Source organism: Pleurodeles waltl, chromosome 7 (genome assembly GCF_031143425.1).
Source record: "Pleurodeles waltl isolate 20211129_DDA chromosome 7, aPleWal1.hap1.20221129, whole genome shotgun sequence".
In the NCBI taxonomy this organism is placed as follows: domain Eukaryota; kingdom Metazoa; phylum Chordata; class Amphibia; order Caudata; family Salamandridae; genus Pleurodeles; species Pleurodeles waltl.
In genome coordinates this window covers 1,193,768,754-1,193,785,836 of record NC_090446.1, presented here as the reverse complement: position 1 = coordinate 1,193,785,836, position 17,083 = coordinate 1,193,768,754, and the positions used below count along the sequence as shown (strand labels likewise).

General features: G+C 43.6%; 1 protein-coding gene across 1 annotated transcript in view; it reads left to right on the top strand.

Moving 5' to 3' along the window:
- PIK3R5 (phosphoinositide-3-kinase regulatory subunit 5) overlaps nucleotides 1-17,083 on the top strand; it is a 276,234-nt gene that overhangs the window by 126,181 nt on the left and 132,970 nt on the right. The window contains exon 6 of the mRNA XM_069200312.1: nucleotides 11,956-12,025. Coding sequence (XP_069056413.1) covers nucleotides 11,956-12,025 — 70 coding nt within the window. The remainder of the gene's footprint in view (nucleotides 1-11,955; nucleotides 12,026-17,083) is intronic.

The window sequence follows — 17,083 nt, the reverse complement described above, 5'->3', positions numbered from 1 at the left end:
CATGTGCCGCTGCCCCTTGCTTGAGCTGTATCTTGTCGAGTGCAATCTGTATGTGTGCATGTTTTTATCTACAGGTGTTCCAGGTGAGCACTAGGTCGGTAGCCTTATTGATCTAACTTTCCTAATAGGCAATTCATTACTTTCTTTGGGGAGGTGTCTACTTCTGGCAGGCGGCTGTTGGTAAGGTCTCTATGTTGTCACTGAGGGTCAGCCGATCCTTATCCTTCAGGGACTCCACCAGGTGCTCCCAAGCTTGTGATAATTCTGGCAACCCCCCTGCTCTGCCTGGTCTCTCGTTTTAAGACCAAACTCTCATATTCCGCCCAATGTTCCAATTCCCTCTTCCAACTAACCAGCCTAGGGTCAGCTGGGCATTTTCAGTTCCTCGTTATCTCCCTCTTTGCTAGTATATACACAAAGTCCTGCAGTCTGCTAGTGGCCCTTGGGAGTGTGGGGGAACCAATGAAGGAGACAATGTCTAGGCGTGCAAGGGATATCTCAGTCCATGACCTCCGCTATGTGGGTCGTTACCCCCTCCAATAGACGGTTAGGTTCGTACAGGGCCATAGCATGTGCAGAAACTCTGCAGCTGCTTCTCCGCAACGTGGACACTTAGCATCTACTACCTGAAAGTGTTCGCGGAGCCATCTAGGGGTGAGATAGGCCCTATGCAGTACGGAGAAGTGTATTAGTTTAAATCGGGCATTTCTGGATACATTTGATGCTCTCTCCTTACAGGACTTCTCTGGTATCGGGATCCCCAACTCCGTCTCCCACTTTGTTCGCAGAGCCTCCAGGGAGCGCAATGCTCCCACTTGGATAGCCCCGTATAGGCAGGTTACTGCCTTGTAGATACCCTCCGAGGTTACCATGTAGTTGCTGATTCTATGAGGCCGCGGATCTATTTGCCTCGAGTACCAATACTTTTGGATATCGATGGTAACAGCACGATGTAGCAGGAAGTGACCTTATGGGAGGTCATATCTGTGCCGGAACACCTAAAACGGGAGAAAGCCGTTTAACCCCCACATCCACCCAGGATGTGATGCCCCCCCCAATCTCCATGGTGGGGCACCCCTAGCAGCCAAGCTATTGGCATGTCAGGTGAGCAAGATGTACCCGTGTCATTTTTTTGGAGACATCTCTTCCAGCATTTGCGTATCACGCAAACCTTGGGGGTGTCTACATGAGTGAATCCGGTGAACTTTAATAGCGTTCCCACCAATTGAGGAACATGGGGGACCATTGAAGCTAGAGTTGTGATTTTTGCCAATTCACATAGTCCCGATATCATGCCAAATTGTTCTAGGAGCGTATGCACCCCCCTTAGTTCTGACGCTGTATCTCGTAGGAACATAAGCAGATTGTCTGCATAGAGAGCTGTAGAGTGAGAGATATCAGCCTGCTGTAGTCCCTGATACCAAAGAGCTGTCCGTGCTTGGGTGGCCAATGGTTCCATTGCCAGCACAAATAGCAAGGGCGAGAGGGGACACCCTTGACGTGTGCCCCTCTCCACGCTATATAATTCTGATACTGTGGTTCCAGTTCGCACGCAGGCTTTGGGGTCTGTGTACAGCAGCTGTGTCCATCTAATAAACCACCCCCATCCCCATGCTTTTTAGGACTGCATACAGATAATTCCACTCTAAGGTGTCAAATGCCTTCTCTTTGTCAACGGCAAATACAGCAACAGCTCTTCTTTCTGGAATATCAGCATCTAGGAGGTTGACAACTCGATGGATATTCTGGGTTGTGTTACATGTGGGGATAAATCCTGCTAGGTCCGTATGGAGCAGGCGAGTCATAAAGGGTAGCAGTCTCGTCGCAAGGATAAGACTGAGGATTTTATAGTCCGTGTTGAGCATGGATAGTGGCATGTAGGCCCTGCTGTCATGTGCCGGCTTGCCGGGTTTCAACAGGGAGACTATCAGCGCTTCCCTGGTCGTGTCTGGAAGGTGCTCCCGCTCTCTTGCCACTTTATACAGCGTTGCAAGTTTGGGGGCGAGGTCGTCAACGTATGTGGCATAAAATTCTATGGGGAGTCCATCTGTGCCCAGGGTTTTCCCTCTTGCAAGGCCCTATATGGCCTCTCAGATTTCTGTCACTTCGAAGTCCCCTCCCAATGTTTCCTTTTCTTCCCCGGTGAGGTTCCGGTGTGGCAATGGTTCCAGGAAAGCCCGAATGTCAGCCTCCCTACTTTGTGTGATGCTGGTGTATAAAGAGGTGTAGTAGCTAAGAAAACGTTTGTTGATCTCTTCCTGTCGGAATAGCCTCTGCCCTGTTGAGGTATTAATTTCCATAATGGGTGTCGCCCCTCTTTGAGGGATTAGCCAGCCACACCAGAAGTGTGCCCGTTTTGTCCCTTTCAGCATGCGCTCTTATCATATTGTTTTTGTAGTCGAAGCAACAAAGCCTTTCAGTGTGCTCTGCCACTCTCTCCCTAGCCCCGCTCGCCTCCCTTTGCAGCTCAGGGTGACCTGGCGGCAGTTTTTCAAGTGTTCGTAATGCACTCTCCGCAGCCATGACTTCCACTAGTGGTGTCCTCTGGATTCCTACAGATTCAGCTGTACAATTCCCTTGTATCTCCACTTTAAATGCATCCCATAGGATTTGGGGACAAGTAGCAGTGGCCTCATTGTCAGCAAAATATCGTCTAATGTGACCCCCACATCTGTTCCCGGAAGACTGGGTCTTCTAGTGATTCTGGCTTGAGCTGCCAAGTCTGTATACATGGCTTGGTTCTCTCCCAGGACAGCTGGAGAAGGACGGGATTGTGGTCAGATATCGTCCTCCCCAGGTATTCCACTTCTTGAAACTGGCCATGGACCTCTGAGGTGCAGAGAAACTGGTCAACATCCAGAAGTCGCAGGCTCTCAAACTGTTGGTGCTCCTGGGGAGGTCACCCTCCTCAAGCGCCGCTACCCGTACAGTGGCATTCTAATTCTGTTCTGTATCTGGGCATAGGTCTTGCATTGAAAATAAGAGAAACATCCCCTCTTAACTATCAGACCCTCCTCCAACAAGTACAACGTGACCGGGCATAATGGAAACCTCATCCCATCTCCTGGCTCAGGAGAATTGCATCATTAAAGATGAAGGCACCGGCAAATATATTGTTTCTCTTTCAGGCATTGCTTATTGAGTCACCCGCAGGTATGCCTCAGGCCTTACAGAACGAACTTCTGCACTTCGTGTGGGCGGGGCAGTGAACTCTGGTAAGCCGGACCTTGGGTCACCGGTCCCCGGCTCAGGGAGTACTGGGTACACCAGATCTTCTTCATTACTTCCAAGCTTCCCAACTCTGTTATGTTGTGGAGTGGTCCAGGGAGGAATCAGAGAAAAGGTGGATTTTATTGAAGGTGCAATAGCTGGCACCTCCCTCTGGAAGGTCCTATTGCTACCACGTCCGCAAAGAGACAGTGGGACTTGTACTCTTCGCCAGTCTCTGGCACGAGACACAGTGTGGGACCCGGTGGCCAAATCGAAAGCTCTTTCTACATTCTCTTCCCTGCTCACGCCGATAGTCAGCAATACTGCCTTTACCTCAGGCATGGACCAGCTTACATGCGGATACTGGTTGAAGGATGTCGCTCTGTAGGTCACCTTTTCAATGAGACTGCCCCTCTTCCTTTTTAGCACCTACAGGAGGATTATGCTCACCCTGAGACCAAGAGAATGCGATACCTACATGTTCAGCACTGGGTGATGCAACCATATGTGAGGTAAGGAGCACAAAGACCACTAACAGGCTTTGAAAAATGGCTTTTGATGATAGACATGGATTAGAGTCTCATTATAGACTTGTATGGCATATTACAAGACAGTCCCCCAACATCTAAAATACGGGGACAAAAACAGTGGAAGGCAGAACTGGGAAGGACATTTTCAACTAAAGAATGGGAGGGAATATATATTATAGGGTGCAACACACTGCATGGAATATGGCCAGCATTGAGATGGCCACTAAAATAGCTATTTATTGATGCATTACCCCAGTGTGGCTTCATCAGGGCAACCCAACCCACAGCGCAGAGTGCTGGAGGGGGTGCAGTTCCCTTGGGACGTTGACACAGTTGCTTTGGGAATGGCCGAAGATTGCACGTTACTGGGAGGGAGTCTCAGATGACATTGATCGATACCTAGATTCACAACTCCCCTGATTCCCCGCCTATATCCATGTGGGACTTCCCAATACTCTCATCTACCCTCCTAAATCGAGAAGGGGCTGACAGATCGGGGTGGGTATAGGAGCTGCTCTTCAAAATATCCTCACCAATTGGGGCACAGTTACACTACCTACCCAACTGGGGTGGCTCCTGCGTTTATGGCATGTACTGGGCATGGAGAAGCTCACCCCTGTGTTCAGTGCACAGGTAGACTCCTTTAGCAACATCTGGCATCCATATCTAGCTCTATTGTCTAAGGAGTTCAGGGAACTAACTTGCCCTAAATATCTATGACTTTTGCAGCTGTCCAAGGCCCAGACACCTACATTCACATAGTATATTAATATGACAAGGTCACAATAGACTGCGTGTATTGTCATGGAACATCAGTTCTGTGTGCTCCTGGAGAAGATTAATTTTCTAGGGGGGCAGTTTTGGGAATAGTTATGTTTTCTAAATTCCTCTCCAACTCTGCCAGCCCATAGTTTATGGGCATATAGCTGTGTACTTTACCATTTGAATACCTATTGTAATTGCCAGCCCCTGGGTTTGTAGGCATACAGCTGTGATCCATGGTTCCTGCTGAGGTTTTAATAAAGAGAATCGAACCATAAAAATCTTGGATGACCATATTTTCTATTAGACCATCTATGGCTATTTTTGAGTCGCTGCTGATCTCAATTTTCTGGGAAGGTCCTATTATAGTACAACGATATTTCCCCATGCTAACCCAGTAATTAAGGGCCAGATGTAGGAAGCATTTTGCATGGTGCAAACTGCGAAAATCGCAGTTTGTGCCATGCAAAATGCTCATCGCGATGCTCATTCACAATTTGCGAGTCGGTACCGACTCGCAAATTGTGAATGCGTGTCCCCTTCCTATTTGCGGCTCGCATTGCGATGCTAAATTGCTTTGTGACTGCAAATGCGGTCGCAAAGCAATTCGCAGTTACCACCAGTGTCACACTGGTGGTAACCCATTCGCAAAAGGGAAGGGGTCCCCATGGGACCCCTTCCCCTTTGTGAATGTTGCCCAAAATGTTTTTTCAGAGCAGGCAGTGGTCCAATGAACCACTGCCTACTCTGAAAAAACGAAACCAAATGGTTTCGTTATTTTTTTATTTTGCAACTCGTTTTCCTTTAAGGAAAACAGGCTGCAAAATAAAAATAAAAAACTGCTTTATTTAAAAAGCAGTCACAGACATGGAGGTCTGCTGTCTTCAGCAGGCCACCATCCCTGTGAGTGCAGGGACTCGCTAAGGGGTCCCAAAATGCGACCCACCTCATTAATGTTAATGAGGTGGGTCTTTGCGACCCCATAGCGAATCGCAGACGGTGTCTGAGACACCGTTCTGCATCCGATTTAGCGAATTGGAAATTGCGAGTCGCACCGACTCGCAATTTCCGATTCGCAAAATCGGAACCTGCTACATCCTGCCCATAATCTCTAGTCTGATAAAGCCCATCCACCTCAACTAATAGGTAGCTTAAGATTTTTAATGGACTTACAAGCACTTTTGCCTTGCCAAATAAATGTAAAGCATGCAGAACCTAGTTGCTTAAAATACATGACCCAAACATAATATGGCAAGGTGTAGAAAAGATTTTAAAACTTTGGTGAAATTTTCATCCTATTCAGAATACTGCAATTTACGAATGAGATTGAAAGATCTTCCCACTTGTCTAGTAGACATTTATCTGTTGTAGTAGTGACATATATTTTTATATAATTATACATGAAACATAATTTAAGTTTTGGTGCAATCATAATTCCCAGATATCTGGCCATTTGTGTAATTCGAGAATCTGTTTTGGTGGCACCAACAGGTAGAAAAACTTGTGTTTTGCTGGGTTAAATTTATAGCCCGATAAGTTAACAAATCTTGTCGCTGGTTGGTCTATAATATTTAAGCTTGATGTTGTGTTTCTAAAGATGGGTACATCATCTGCATTCACTGCCAATGGAGAAAATATTTTTAAGTTTGGAACTGGGGACATTCACATATGGAGTTGTCTTCTGTATGGCTCCATATATACAGCCTATAAAGTGATAAAGAACATCTTTGGCAATTACCTGTGGCTCTAGATGTTGAAGCAGAGTTGTCACCATTGATACTTGACCTTTTGTGATTGGTGCAAAATGCATGCCAGTTTAAAAAGAATTATGCAGAATGGATACCACTGTTCAAACAGCATTGGATTCCCCACCCCCGTTAGTTGGTAGTCTGCCCACTGAATTACAGGTTGCTGATCGAGAAACCGCTGGAGTCCCACCGACTTCACCAGCCATTTGCCGACCACCTTGATAGCAGCTGAGGAAAAGCAGCTGTCAGAGGGCGGTACAGACGAGGTACCCACGGTCCATACAATGAAGTGCCTTTCCATTGAGCTGACTGTGGCAAGGAGACCACCTGCTTTGAGATGGTGGAATCAAAGGAAATGGCTGAAAGCGCACCAATTTCCTTCTTTTCTCACAGTCTCTGATGTGGATCCCTTCGTACAGGGCCCACCTTCACAGCAGAAATGTGGCCCTGAAAAAAATGACCCTATGGCGGACGAAATCCAAGTAAGTACCTTTCACACTTTTCCCCTATTAACTGGACTGGGCACATAAGGTCAAGACTCCAGCAATTGAAAAGTACGTGTACAAAGTATTTTTTCACGTGTCATGCATACGTGAACATTTTAGACATATTTAGTCAAAAGGTACACACCTGCATTGACATATATGAAAAATATTTTTTGAATTGCTGACTGTGTCCTGCACCAGTCCCCCTGAGAAACAGCGCTGCATGGCCAGCGGTGACATCTAAATATGGTGAACAAAAGACCACTGAGTCAACAGGGCACTTGGAACCGCCACTGCAGCGGAGTGGTGGTGAGACGGGCAAACTTGTAATCAGGTCCTAAGTGTATATTAAATTTGTGTAACATCTCCTAAATAAAGTCCTTGGACACTTAATCAAATGTTTTGTCAGCATCTAAAAGTTTAATATTAAGAGGTTCTTGTCATGTGTCAGCCCTACAAATAAGTGCAGTAGTAAAATTAGTATACTAGAGTCCACATTCAAAAGGGTCAATGAGCAGAATGACCAACAGTAAGTGGCTCTTTGACCTTTTTCACAAACATTACTATTGTAGCTTTGTGCCACGAGGAAGCCTGGCAGTTAATAAGTTGAATGCCTCTAGAACCTCTAAAAACAGGTGGGTGATAGAATCAGTTAATATGTTATTGATTTCTGCTGCAATGTAATCATGTCACAATGCTTTGGCAGATGGCATATTGTATACAGCAGTTTTAATGCCTTGTATAGCGAATCCTGCCATTAGCACAGCAATGGCACTTTTGTCTATTTCTGGAAGGCAAATTTCTGATATACGCAGATGTGGGAATAATCCTTCTCCTGATTATCATGATATAGCTTGAAATAATATAGTTTGAATAAAGATTAGATCTCCTTATAATGATATGAGATTTGACAAGTCTCATCTCTAATTTCACGTATACGATTAGTATTTTTCGTCAGCCTGCTTTTAAAAGCAAGGAGTTGTCCCTCACTTCCCTCCAATAGCTCATATTTGAGTTGTTTCATAGTTCTAGCAGTCTGTGTAGCAAGGATTAGTCTGCATGTGATAGCTATTTATTGATAGGTATTATTGAAGTTGGGTCATTTTTGTCTAATATAAATAATATGCAGTTAAATTAGGTAATCTAACAGTTTCCTAAGGGTTTGCTCCTCTTGCGTCCTGATCTGACAGACATAGGATTTCTCTAATATAGGCTTTCACACAGTACTATAAAACGGTAAGCGATGTGTTACCAAAATTGACTTTATTAAATTCCAAAACTTCAGATTGTAAATACTTGATATAATCTTCATGATTGATTAGGGGCCCTGGAAAAGAATAACAATATTGAGTTGTATGTGTATCTTTATTCTTCCATTTAAGTGGAATTGTTGAGGTATGTGAATACATGAAATGGTAAACATTAGATATGCAATTATTCGAGATTGTACCACTCGCTAACCATAGATCAATATGAGAGCATTGTTTATATAGTTTTGAAAAGAAAGTATAGCATCCTGTTTTCAGGTTTTGTTGTCTCCGTGAACTAACTAAAGGCCTGATTTAGAGTTTTGCGGAGGGGTTACACAACAGTGATGGATATCCTGCCTGCCAAAATCTAAAACCCACAGGATACAATGGGATTTATATTTAGGCGGACGGGATATCCATCACTGTTGTGACGGAGTAACCCCTCCACCAAACTCTAAATCAGGCCCTAAGTATAAAGTATCCATCATATTAAAGATACTCTTTCTCATGTTTTTCATGTATCTAGTATAGGCAATATTAGTAAATTCAAACTGGGGATCCAGTATACAGTTAAAATCACATGTTATGATAATAGGTTGGTGATAACTACATAGTTCTAGTTTGAGGTCCGAGAAATATCAAGGGCAGTCCTGATAAGGGACATGTAAAGACATTAAAACAAATTGCAGCATTTCAGATCTGTTTTTTATCCTAGTTATCACCTGACTACATTACCAGTATTAAATGTTTTTAATCTTCACTGAGGTATTAAGTATTAAAATAATTACCCCTTTTGGTGCAGCAATACAGGAGCAGCTAGCAAAGTCATAGATTCTTTTTATGGAATGGAATAAACTCCGCTGTCCTTGACCAGTTTCTTTTACTGTGGTTTCTGGTTTTCTAAGATGGGTCTATTGCAAATACAAAATGGCTGGTTTTAAACACCAGGCTTCCAAATATACTCTAACTTTCTTATTCCCTTTCTGATGCTGTTCACATTCCCGGTCAGGATTCTAACAATTTTTTGTTTTGTGCAAACATTGTCTGTTTGCTACTGATTTTTCCTTCTCTTTGTCACCCTCAATTGCATCTGCCCGCACCATTCCCCCTCTCTCCATTGTTGCCATCTATACCTCCTACACAAACCCTTTTATCTCTGCCTTGTTCCAGCCCCACAAGGGAGCAGAATTGCAGTACCTGATTTGGGTGTAATAAGATACTGCTGTACATTTGTTTAGGAAAGTGTCCCCTTCCGTCATTCAGTATCATTCCATCACATATGCTAGATGATAGATAGGATATACAATGTGGTTAGTATCTTTATGCAAGCCATTGTTTCACCAAGCCAACACAGGGTCCAAGGGAATCTTGTGAGATTTCTGCCAGTTTATTCTCAGAGAGGCCCTAGCCGCAAATGATTATGGGATAAAGAGCGCCTTTAATTTCAGGGTCAGTGTCTTCATTTCTTGCTGTCTAGATGCCATTTCATAGGCAAGATCTTAAAGGCAAGCCTATCTCTCCAGCATTGCAAATCTCTAACATTCTTTGGTGATAGTGAGTATTTTAACTTTTATGTTAAAACATTGAAAGAAGCTTTTAGTGGAACCTGGTTTACTACCTGACCAGCAGATAGCCTATGTGCGCTTGCAATTGGAAGATATCGATCAGGTTGATCTGCATAATCCACTTTGTTTTTCAGGACATACTGTACAAGAATAGTTACTATCCAATATTGGAATTTGTTTCTTCGGTACTGTCGGGTGTCTCCAATATCCGAAGCTTGGAGCGCCATGAGCGGCTATCTAAGTCTTTGCATTTTGTGTAAGAGTCTTTACTTGTTGAGCTGTGGTTTCTTGATATTGTTTAGTAGAATTTTTACAATTGGGAGAATTTGGTTATTGCTTTCAGTGCAGTCAGTTAGTATTCAACAGAATATACTTTTTGTGCTAACCTCTCGAACGTTGCTGATTGTTCCACCGGGTTACTTTTGATTGACCAGATCTCCTTCACAATGGTTTTTAACATTGATTTCATAGACATGGAGGCAGAGGACTTTAGAGTCTTCTGTGCATGAAGTGCTGGGTGTAGACATGAACTCACTGCATTGGGCTAAAGTCTGTGCTGCTTCTGATTTAAGAGCCTCCTTCGCTCTCTTAGTGGGATGCAAGATTTGAAGATGATTTGGGCTTTTGGATTCCTGGAAAATTGACTGCAAGATATGTGGTGCATACTCTGTTTGTATGACATCTTTGCCTTTACTGGTTTTAAATAGTGTGTTTTGCTTCTGAACTTTAGCCAAAATGTCTTGTGCTCTTAAATAGGTGCACCTTGTTCTAAATCAGACAGCTATTAGAGCTGAAGACTGTCTCAAGGTTTTTGGTATGTTTCTTTGTGATAGCAATTTTAGGATGTTCATTGAACCTTAATCCTGGGTTTTCATGATGCTTGAAGTTAAGCTGCTGTTGAAGACTTTTCTATTTTCTGTCTTCTTTTGTCTTCTAATTTTCTTTAACTGGAGTAACTGGTTGGGTTCTAGTAATCTGTTTTGGAGTGTCAGAAGAAGGGCATACTGTATTATTAGTAGGGTCTGTAAGGTCGGCAGACACTTGCTCCAGTAAGCTAGCCAAATGGGGAGTCTCCTTGAATAGTGGTGTGCAATGGTTAATCACCAGAGTGCCACTGCATTCGACTCTTCCATCTTATTCTAGTTTATGTCCCTAGTTATTTGCACCTCGAGCAATGTCTTTTTTTAGCAGGTGCATCAGTCATTTTGTACATTTTGGCTGCTAGATTGTCACAGTCTATGATAACAACTGAATCAATATTATGGATATGGCCACTGTTTTCCCCAGGTTGAGGAGCAGTCTCATTTGCTCTTTGCTGTAGAGCCGAATTATTTTGGGCAAACAAAAGACTAAGGTCACTGTGTTGAAGGCTTTTTCTTGAGCAGAGGCAGAATTTTAATCTCATCAACCTTATTGACTCCCAGAAACACTTCCTGGGCTGTCTCTATCTGGTTTAGAATACATTCCGACATCCTGCAGTTACAGATTAACATTTTTCATTACACCCTCTGCCTCTACCACTGCCCTGCTTGAAAACTTCAGTTGTGGAGACTTTTATTAGATTGGTTATCTTGGAAGCTGCAGAATTCATTTCAGTTTGGCACCAATCTTTATGCACTTGCTCTTACAATCTTGGTATAAGGCATGGTTGATTTACAAATGTATATTGATGAGGGGTCTCATCTTAAACTGGAAAGGAAGATCCCTCGTAGTAGTAGATGCTAGGGTGAAATTGTTAAAATCATTGGTTTAAATGCCTTAAAAAGCAATATGTGGTACATGATTCACTCTAATGGTGATCATATGGGGCATGATGAAGTACGGTTATACAAGATTAAGAGAAGGCAAGATTGTGTGATAATCATATGCAAGCTGTGAAGCATATGCAGATAGTTTGAATGGTGTACAAGAACAACACTTAAGGTTATACTGAGCCTAGTTATTTGTCTGTAGATAAATACACAAACAAAGAAACATACTGCAAATAGCAAACTTGTATTTATCTTGTAGTCCTTTTCATATTGTTTACTTTCCCTAGAGTGAGTGTCACTTTGACCATGATATCGAGATGGATTCAGCCTCCCATAATATGGGTACCATGGCATTTTCTCCATTCTGTAGCGATCAAATCCAATAATGCAGTTCTTATTCCTAATTTAATCCTCTCTTTAGTGTCCCAAATCCACAGACTTTCTATTTGTCTTAGCATGAATTCCTCATTAACATCTCTTTATAGTTTATTTTTGTTGTTTATGCGTGTCTTCATTCGTGTACTGTACATTCCCTTCATAGAAGTCACTGTTACTTTTTTTTTTTTTTTTTTATCATGAATAAAATTGCTCTAATCTTTCGCCTGCCCATTACCTCTTACCTATGTGACCACTGTCCTTTTGTCCTCACAACAGGTGTTTCGTACCAGAGGCTGGTCAGGGCGGAGCAAGGTGTCACAACGAATAATCTGCCCAACCGTACAATGTGAGTAGCACTGCAGAAATCTACGTGGCCAGTAGTCCCTAGCTGATGAGCCAGTCGTGTGTAGAAACTGTGAAAATACAGACTCCAAACACAGACTTGAAACTTTTACTGTCAAAATAATGACCATACATTGATATTTAGTGAGAGAGAGAAAAACTTGAGGAATGGTTCAAATGAAACACCTCTCCTCCTACAATCCTCCTGACATACCAATCTGAGATTAAAGCCGTTAAGTCAAGGAAGGGAAGATGGGTTGTAATGACTGGGATGAGAAGTAGAAGGACTAAAAGAAATGAAGGTTACCGGTAAGTACCGATGATCAGAACATTGCCTCTACATCGCTCATCCTTGTCCTATTCATTACTAATGAGGTGTGCCAAAGCAAAAACATGGACGTCATCTGAACACAAGCCAAAACAAAAGACAATTCGATGCACATCTGTGTTTTAATTCAATTCAGAACTATTCTGTGACATATTACTATGACAATAATGATGAACATAAGTGTGATGGGAAGCCCGTGTAGCAGGCTTGAAGAGCTCAACCATAGGAACAACAATGAGTTCTACACAAGAAGCTGGTAAACGTCTTGTTGATCTCACCTGAATTCCAGGAGGTACAGGCAGATCAGCAAGCAAGGAGGTCAAAGCTTTAGTGGTTCTAAGCTACCAACTACTAGGTAAAGATTAACCTTTTCTCCCTTGATCTGATCAACCAAAAGCTATAACAAGGTTACCAGAAGGCTTAAGCAATTTGGAGTTATTCACATAAATCCTCAAAGACCTTACTACAACAAGGATATGCAGACTCTTTTCTCAACCGAGAAAGGATTAGGAAAAACACTCAGATCTAAGATCTGTGAAAAAAGGAAACTACATTAAGAAAAAATGAAGAATCCATTTTTAACACTGCTGCATCCTCAGAGAAAGTGAGAAAAGGGTTCTTCATAGTAAGGTGTTTGATATCGGCCATAGCCATAGGCTGAAATAAGTGGCCCTGAAGAGATTTCAAAACTAAAGAAATATGCCATGAGGTTGCCATAGGCGTAACAAAAGGTCTTGAGAAGGAAAACCACTGAACAATGTAAAAAACAATGATACCCCTTTTTATAAAGGACACCAGGGATCTCCAAATACTCTAATTGCTGCCCACTGCGATGTAATGGTAGAAAGAAAAAGATTAGGTTTAAACCATCCCAGAAAAATTGAAGAATCTGGGGAATCCCACACTACAAAGTAACTAAAGAATGGGAATCACACCATGCCTGAAATGACTTTGAATGTCTAGCCTAGGATTTTAATGTAGAAGGCTTTCTAGAGTTCTGTACTGCTTCAGCTAAAAACAGGCAACCTCTTCTGCTGCAATCCCTCTTTCAATTTCCAAACTGACAACGCACTCCTACCTGAAAAAAAGAATTTCCTTGAATGCAAGAGGACATGGAAGAAGAAGAATTCTCCAAGGGTATTCCAATGCCATTGATTTTAGAACTGGCAACCACTCTCTTCCGGGCCAGAAGAGAACTATCAATGTAATTTCCCTTCCTCCATTTGGAGTTTTGACAATACTTTGGCAATCATGGCAAACGGGAGAAGGCACACAAGACAATAAGAAGGCATTTCAATCAGCCGTGTATCTACTTCCCATGCAGCCTCCACTGCGCTCCTGGGGACAAAAAGGAGAACATGAGTGTTGAATCTTGAGGTAAAGAGATATATTAGAGGGGGGTCAAAACATCCTGCAAATCTTCTAAATGTATAGGAATGACAGGCAAAGCTCTTAGAAAGAGGGGAGCGTCCTGCTCAAGGTCTCAGCTAAAACATTATCCATATATCTTGTATGCACAGGTCTTAAGGACAAGAGATGTCATTCCACACTAGGCCTCATCAAATGACTCACAACCTCCAGAGAGAGTAGGACCTCATCAACGACGATTTATGTATACCACCATTACTATATTGTCTGATCTTATAAGAACATGGTGATTACATATGGCCTCTTTGAGGGTTTTGGTGACATTCAATCCAGCATAGAAGACTGGCACCTATTGTAATTATCTTTCAAGTTCTAGGATGGAGCAAAAATCATTTGAAAAGATTATTAATATTAATCAACCAAGTTAATGACTTCTTGAATGATTCTGGGACTGGGATCACTGCTGTATAGCATATTAAAACATGGGCAAAAAACAGCTGGTACGAAGCAAGGAAAACGGACCACAGCATAAGCATGGTGAGGGAGGAGGGCATCTCATCTGTAACCATACAAGTTTTTATTTGTCTTTAAATATATTCAATTCCATGTATTGTTGGTACCGAAATTCAGTAAAGGTAGCACATATATATTTAATAATGATATTAAAAGGGAAACAACGCACTGTTTGGTTGTGTGGTGTAAACACATACATGCAAGAGAAAAACACACAGTAATAAAAGTAATAATAATCTTAATCGCCAGCAATTAAAATTGCAATCCTAAAAATAGAAAAGAAAGAAGAAAAGGGTATATTAATATAATTACCTGACATCGTGACAACACACTCATGTCCTCAACTGATATAACAGTGGATCTCAGCTGACGTAACAGTGGACTAGTAAAGCCTTCTTAAAAATGTTAGTTTTAAAGAGACCTTCTTAATAACCAGTAAGAATGTGCACACCTGGAGGACCTGTATTCTAAATCTTATGCCCTGCAGGAGCAAATGATGGAGTGGAAAGCTTCGAGCACCTACATTTTGGAGTAACCAATTTAGGGCTTTTGCTTCCTGTAGCCCTGGATCTGCTCAGGGTGAAAAGACTGTCAGATAATTAAGCTTCCTTTGTAGGACATATGCTTTGTATGTTATGGAGCATCTTCTTAATTGAGTTTAGAACATTAAGAGTAGGCAGTGAAAGTTAATAAGCAGGGTTTTAAGCGGCATGAAAAAAGTGTGAGGGTCTCTAAAAAGGCGTGACTTAATAAACATAAACAGGAATCCTTTCCAACAGGCATGGCCTATGTAAATAAGGGTGTGACTTGACCCGTAGTGTGCTGGTCTCGCCCTCTGTCACGGTCGCCATGAGACCAGCACCCGGCCCATGGGGGGAGCATTAGCGTTCCCCCCATGAGCCTACCACCCACCCCTCCAGGGCAGGGATGGTATTAGAATTGCTTCACATTCCACCCCCAACCCCCCCATCCCCGCAGTGACGTCTGATGAAGTCAGTGGCGCAAATTGCGCGCCAACCTCGTCAGAGGTCACTGCGATCCCGGAAAAGAAATGCAAAAGCATTTCTCTTCCAACCGGGAGGTGGGGCAGGAGAGGCATCAAAGCAAAGGAAATGTCTTTCCTTTCCTTTGATGTCTCTCTCAGCATTTTTCGATTGGGCAGCAGAAACACCCACTAGACACCAGGGAGCTGTTTTTTAAATATATATATGAATAAGGGGAATGGCCCCTTGGGCAAGGTTCGCTCCCTAGGGGGGCAATTTTTTTATGGCTCTTCTGCCTCCCAACCCCCTGGGGGCAGATCGTCCCACTGTAATTAGGCCAATCTGCCCCCATGGGGGGCAGAAACCATTAGACACCAGGGATTGTTTATTATTAGTTTTTTTTTTTGCAGGAGGGGAGCGACCCCTTAGGAAAGGGTCGCTCCCCTGGGGGGTAAATTATTTTGAGGCCATTTCTGCCCCTCTTGGGGGCAGATCAGCCTATTTTTACTAGGCTAATCTGCCCCTAAGGGGGGCAGAAACCACTAGACACCAGGGATTTGTTTTGTCAATTTCACGCAAGGGGAGTGACCCCTTAGGCAAGGGTCGCTCCCCTGGGGGGAGGAATTTATTTTAGGCCATGTCTGCTCCCCTTGGGGGCAGATCGGCCTATTGTAATTAAGCGGATCTTCCCCCAGGAGGGGCAGAAACCTCTAGGCACCAGGGATCATTTAATTTTTGTTTTATTTGTTTAGTTGTGGGGAGGGGCCCCTTAGGCAAGGGTCAGCCCCTGGGGGGAATCTTTTTAGGCCATTTCTGCCCCCCCCCTTGGGGGCAGATCAGCCTATTTTTATTATGCCAATCTGCCCCAGGGGGGGGCAGAAACCACTGGACACCAGGGATTTTTATTTTTTTGCATCAATTTCACGCAAGGGGAGCGACCACGTAGGCAAGAGTCATTCCCCTGGGGTGGGGGGGAATTTATTGTAGCCCATTTCTGCCCCCCTTGGGGGCAGATCAGCCAATTTTTACTAGGCCGATCTGCCCCCCCTTGGGGCAGAAACCACTAGGCACCAGGGATTTTTTTTTGCGCCAATTTCACACAAGGGGAGCGACCCCTTAGGCAAGGGTCGCTCCCTGGGGGGGGGGCAAATTTATTTTAGGCCATTTCTGTCCCCCTTGGGGGTAGATCGGTCTATTTATATTAGGCCGAACTGCCCCTAGGGCAAGCAGAAACCACTTATGCACCAAGGAATGGCGTGTGTGTAGGTGTGTGTTTTGTTTGGGGGAAACCCCTTGGGCCAGGGTTGCTTCCCATGGGGCATATTACAGTTGGCCATATCTGCCCCTCTTGGGGCCAGATCGGCCTATTTTTGGAAGGGCCATCTGCCCCCAAGGGGGGGCAGAAACCCCACCAGAGACCAGGGAAGATTTTGTTTTAAAAAAAGAGGGTGGGGGTATGGCCATACCCCACCCCTAATAAATGGGGCCAAAGTTGTTCAGGCCACTGGTGGGCAGATGGGGCAATTACCCCCGATTCACTCTCCGGGGGGCAGAAAACCTAGTAGATGCTGGGGAATAAAAATAAATACAAAAACAGTGGGGTGGTGGTTACCAACCAGTATGGGCATGGTTATGCCCCCACCTCAACTGAAGGGGGTAACAGTCTTTTAGCTCTCCCCGCACATTAAAACATCTTATTCCATGGCAAGCATGAGGACATTTGATTATTTTGGGTTCTGGTTTTACATGTGGGCCATGAGAGCTTGTCTAACTCTCAAAATCGTCCCACTAGGAATGGTGAGGGCTGGACTTTTTGGACTTTGGGACACTGCCATGTAGAACAATCTATGAGACCTAGACACATCTGAAA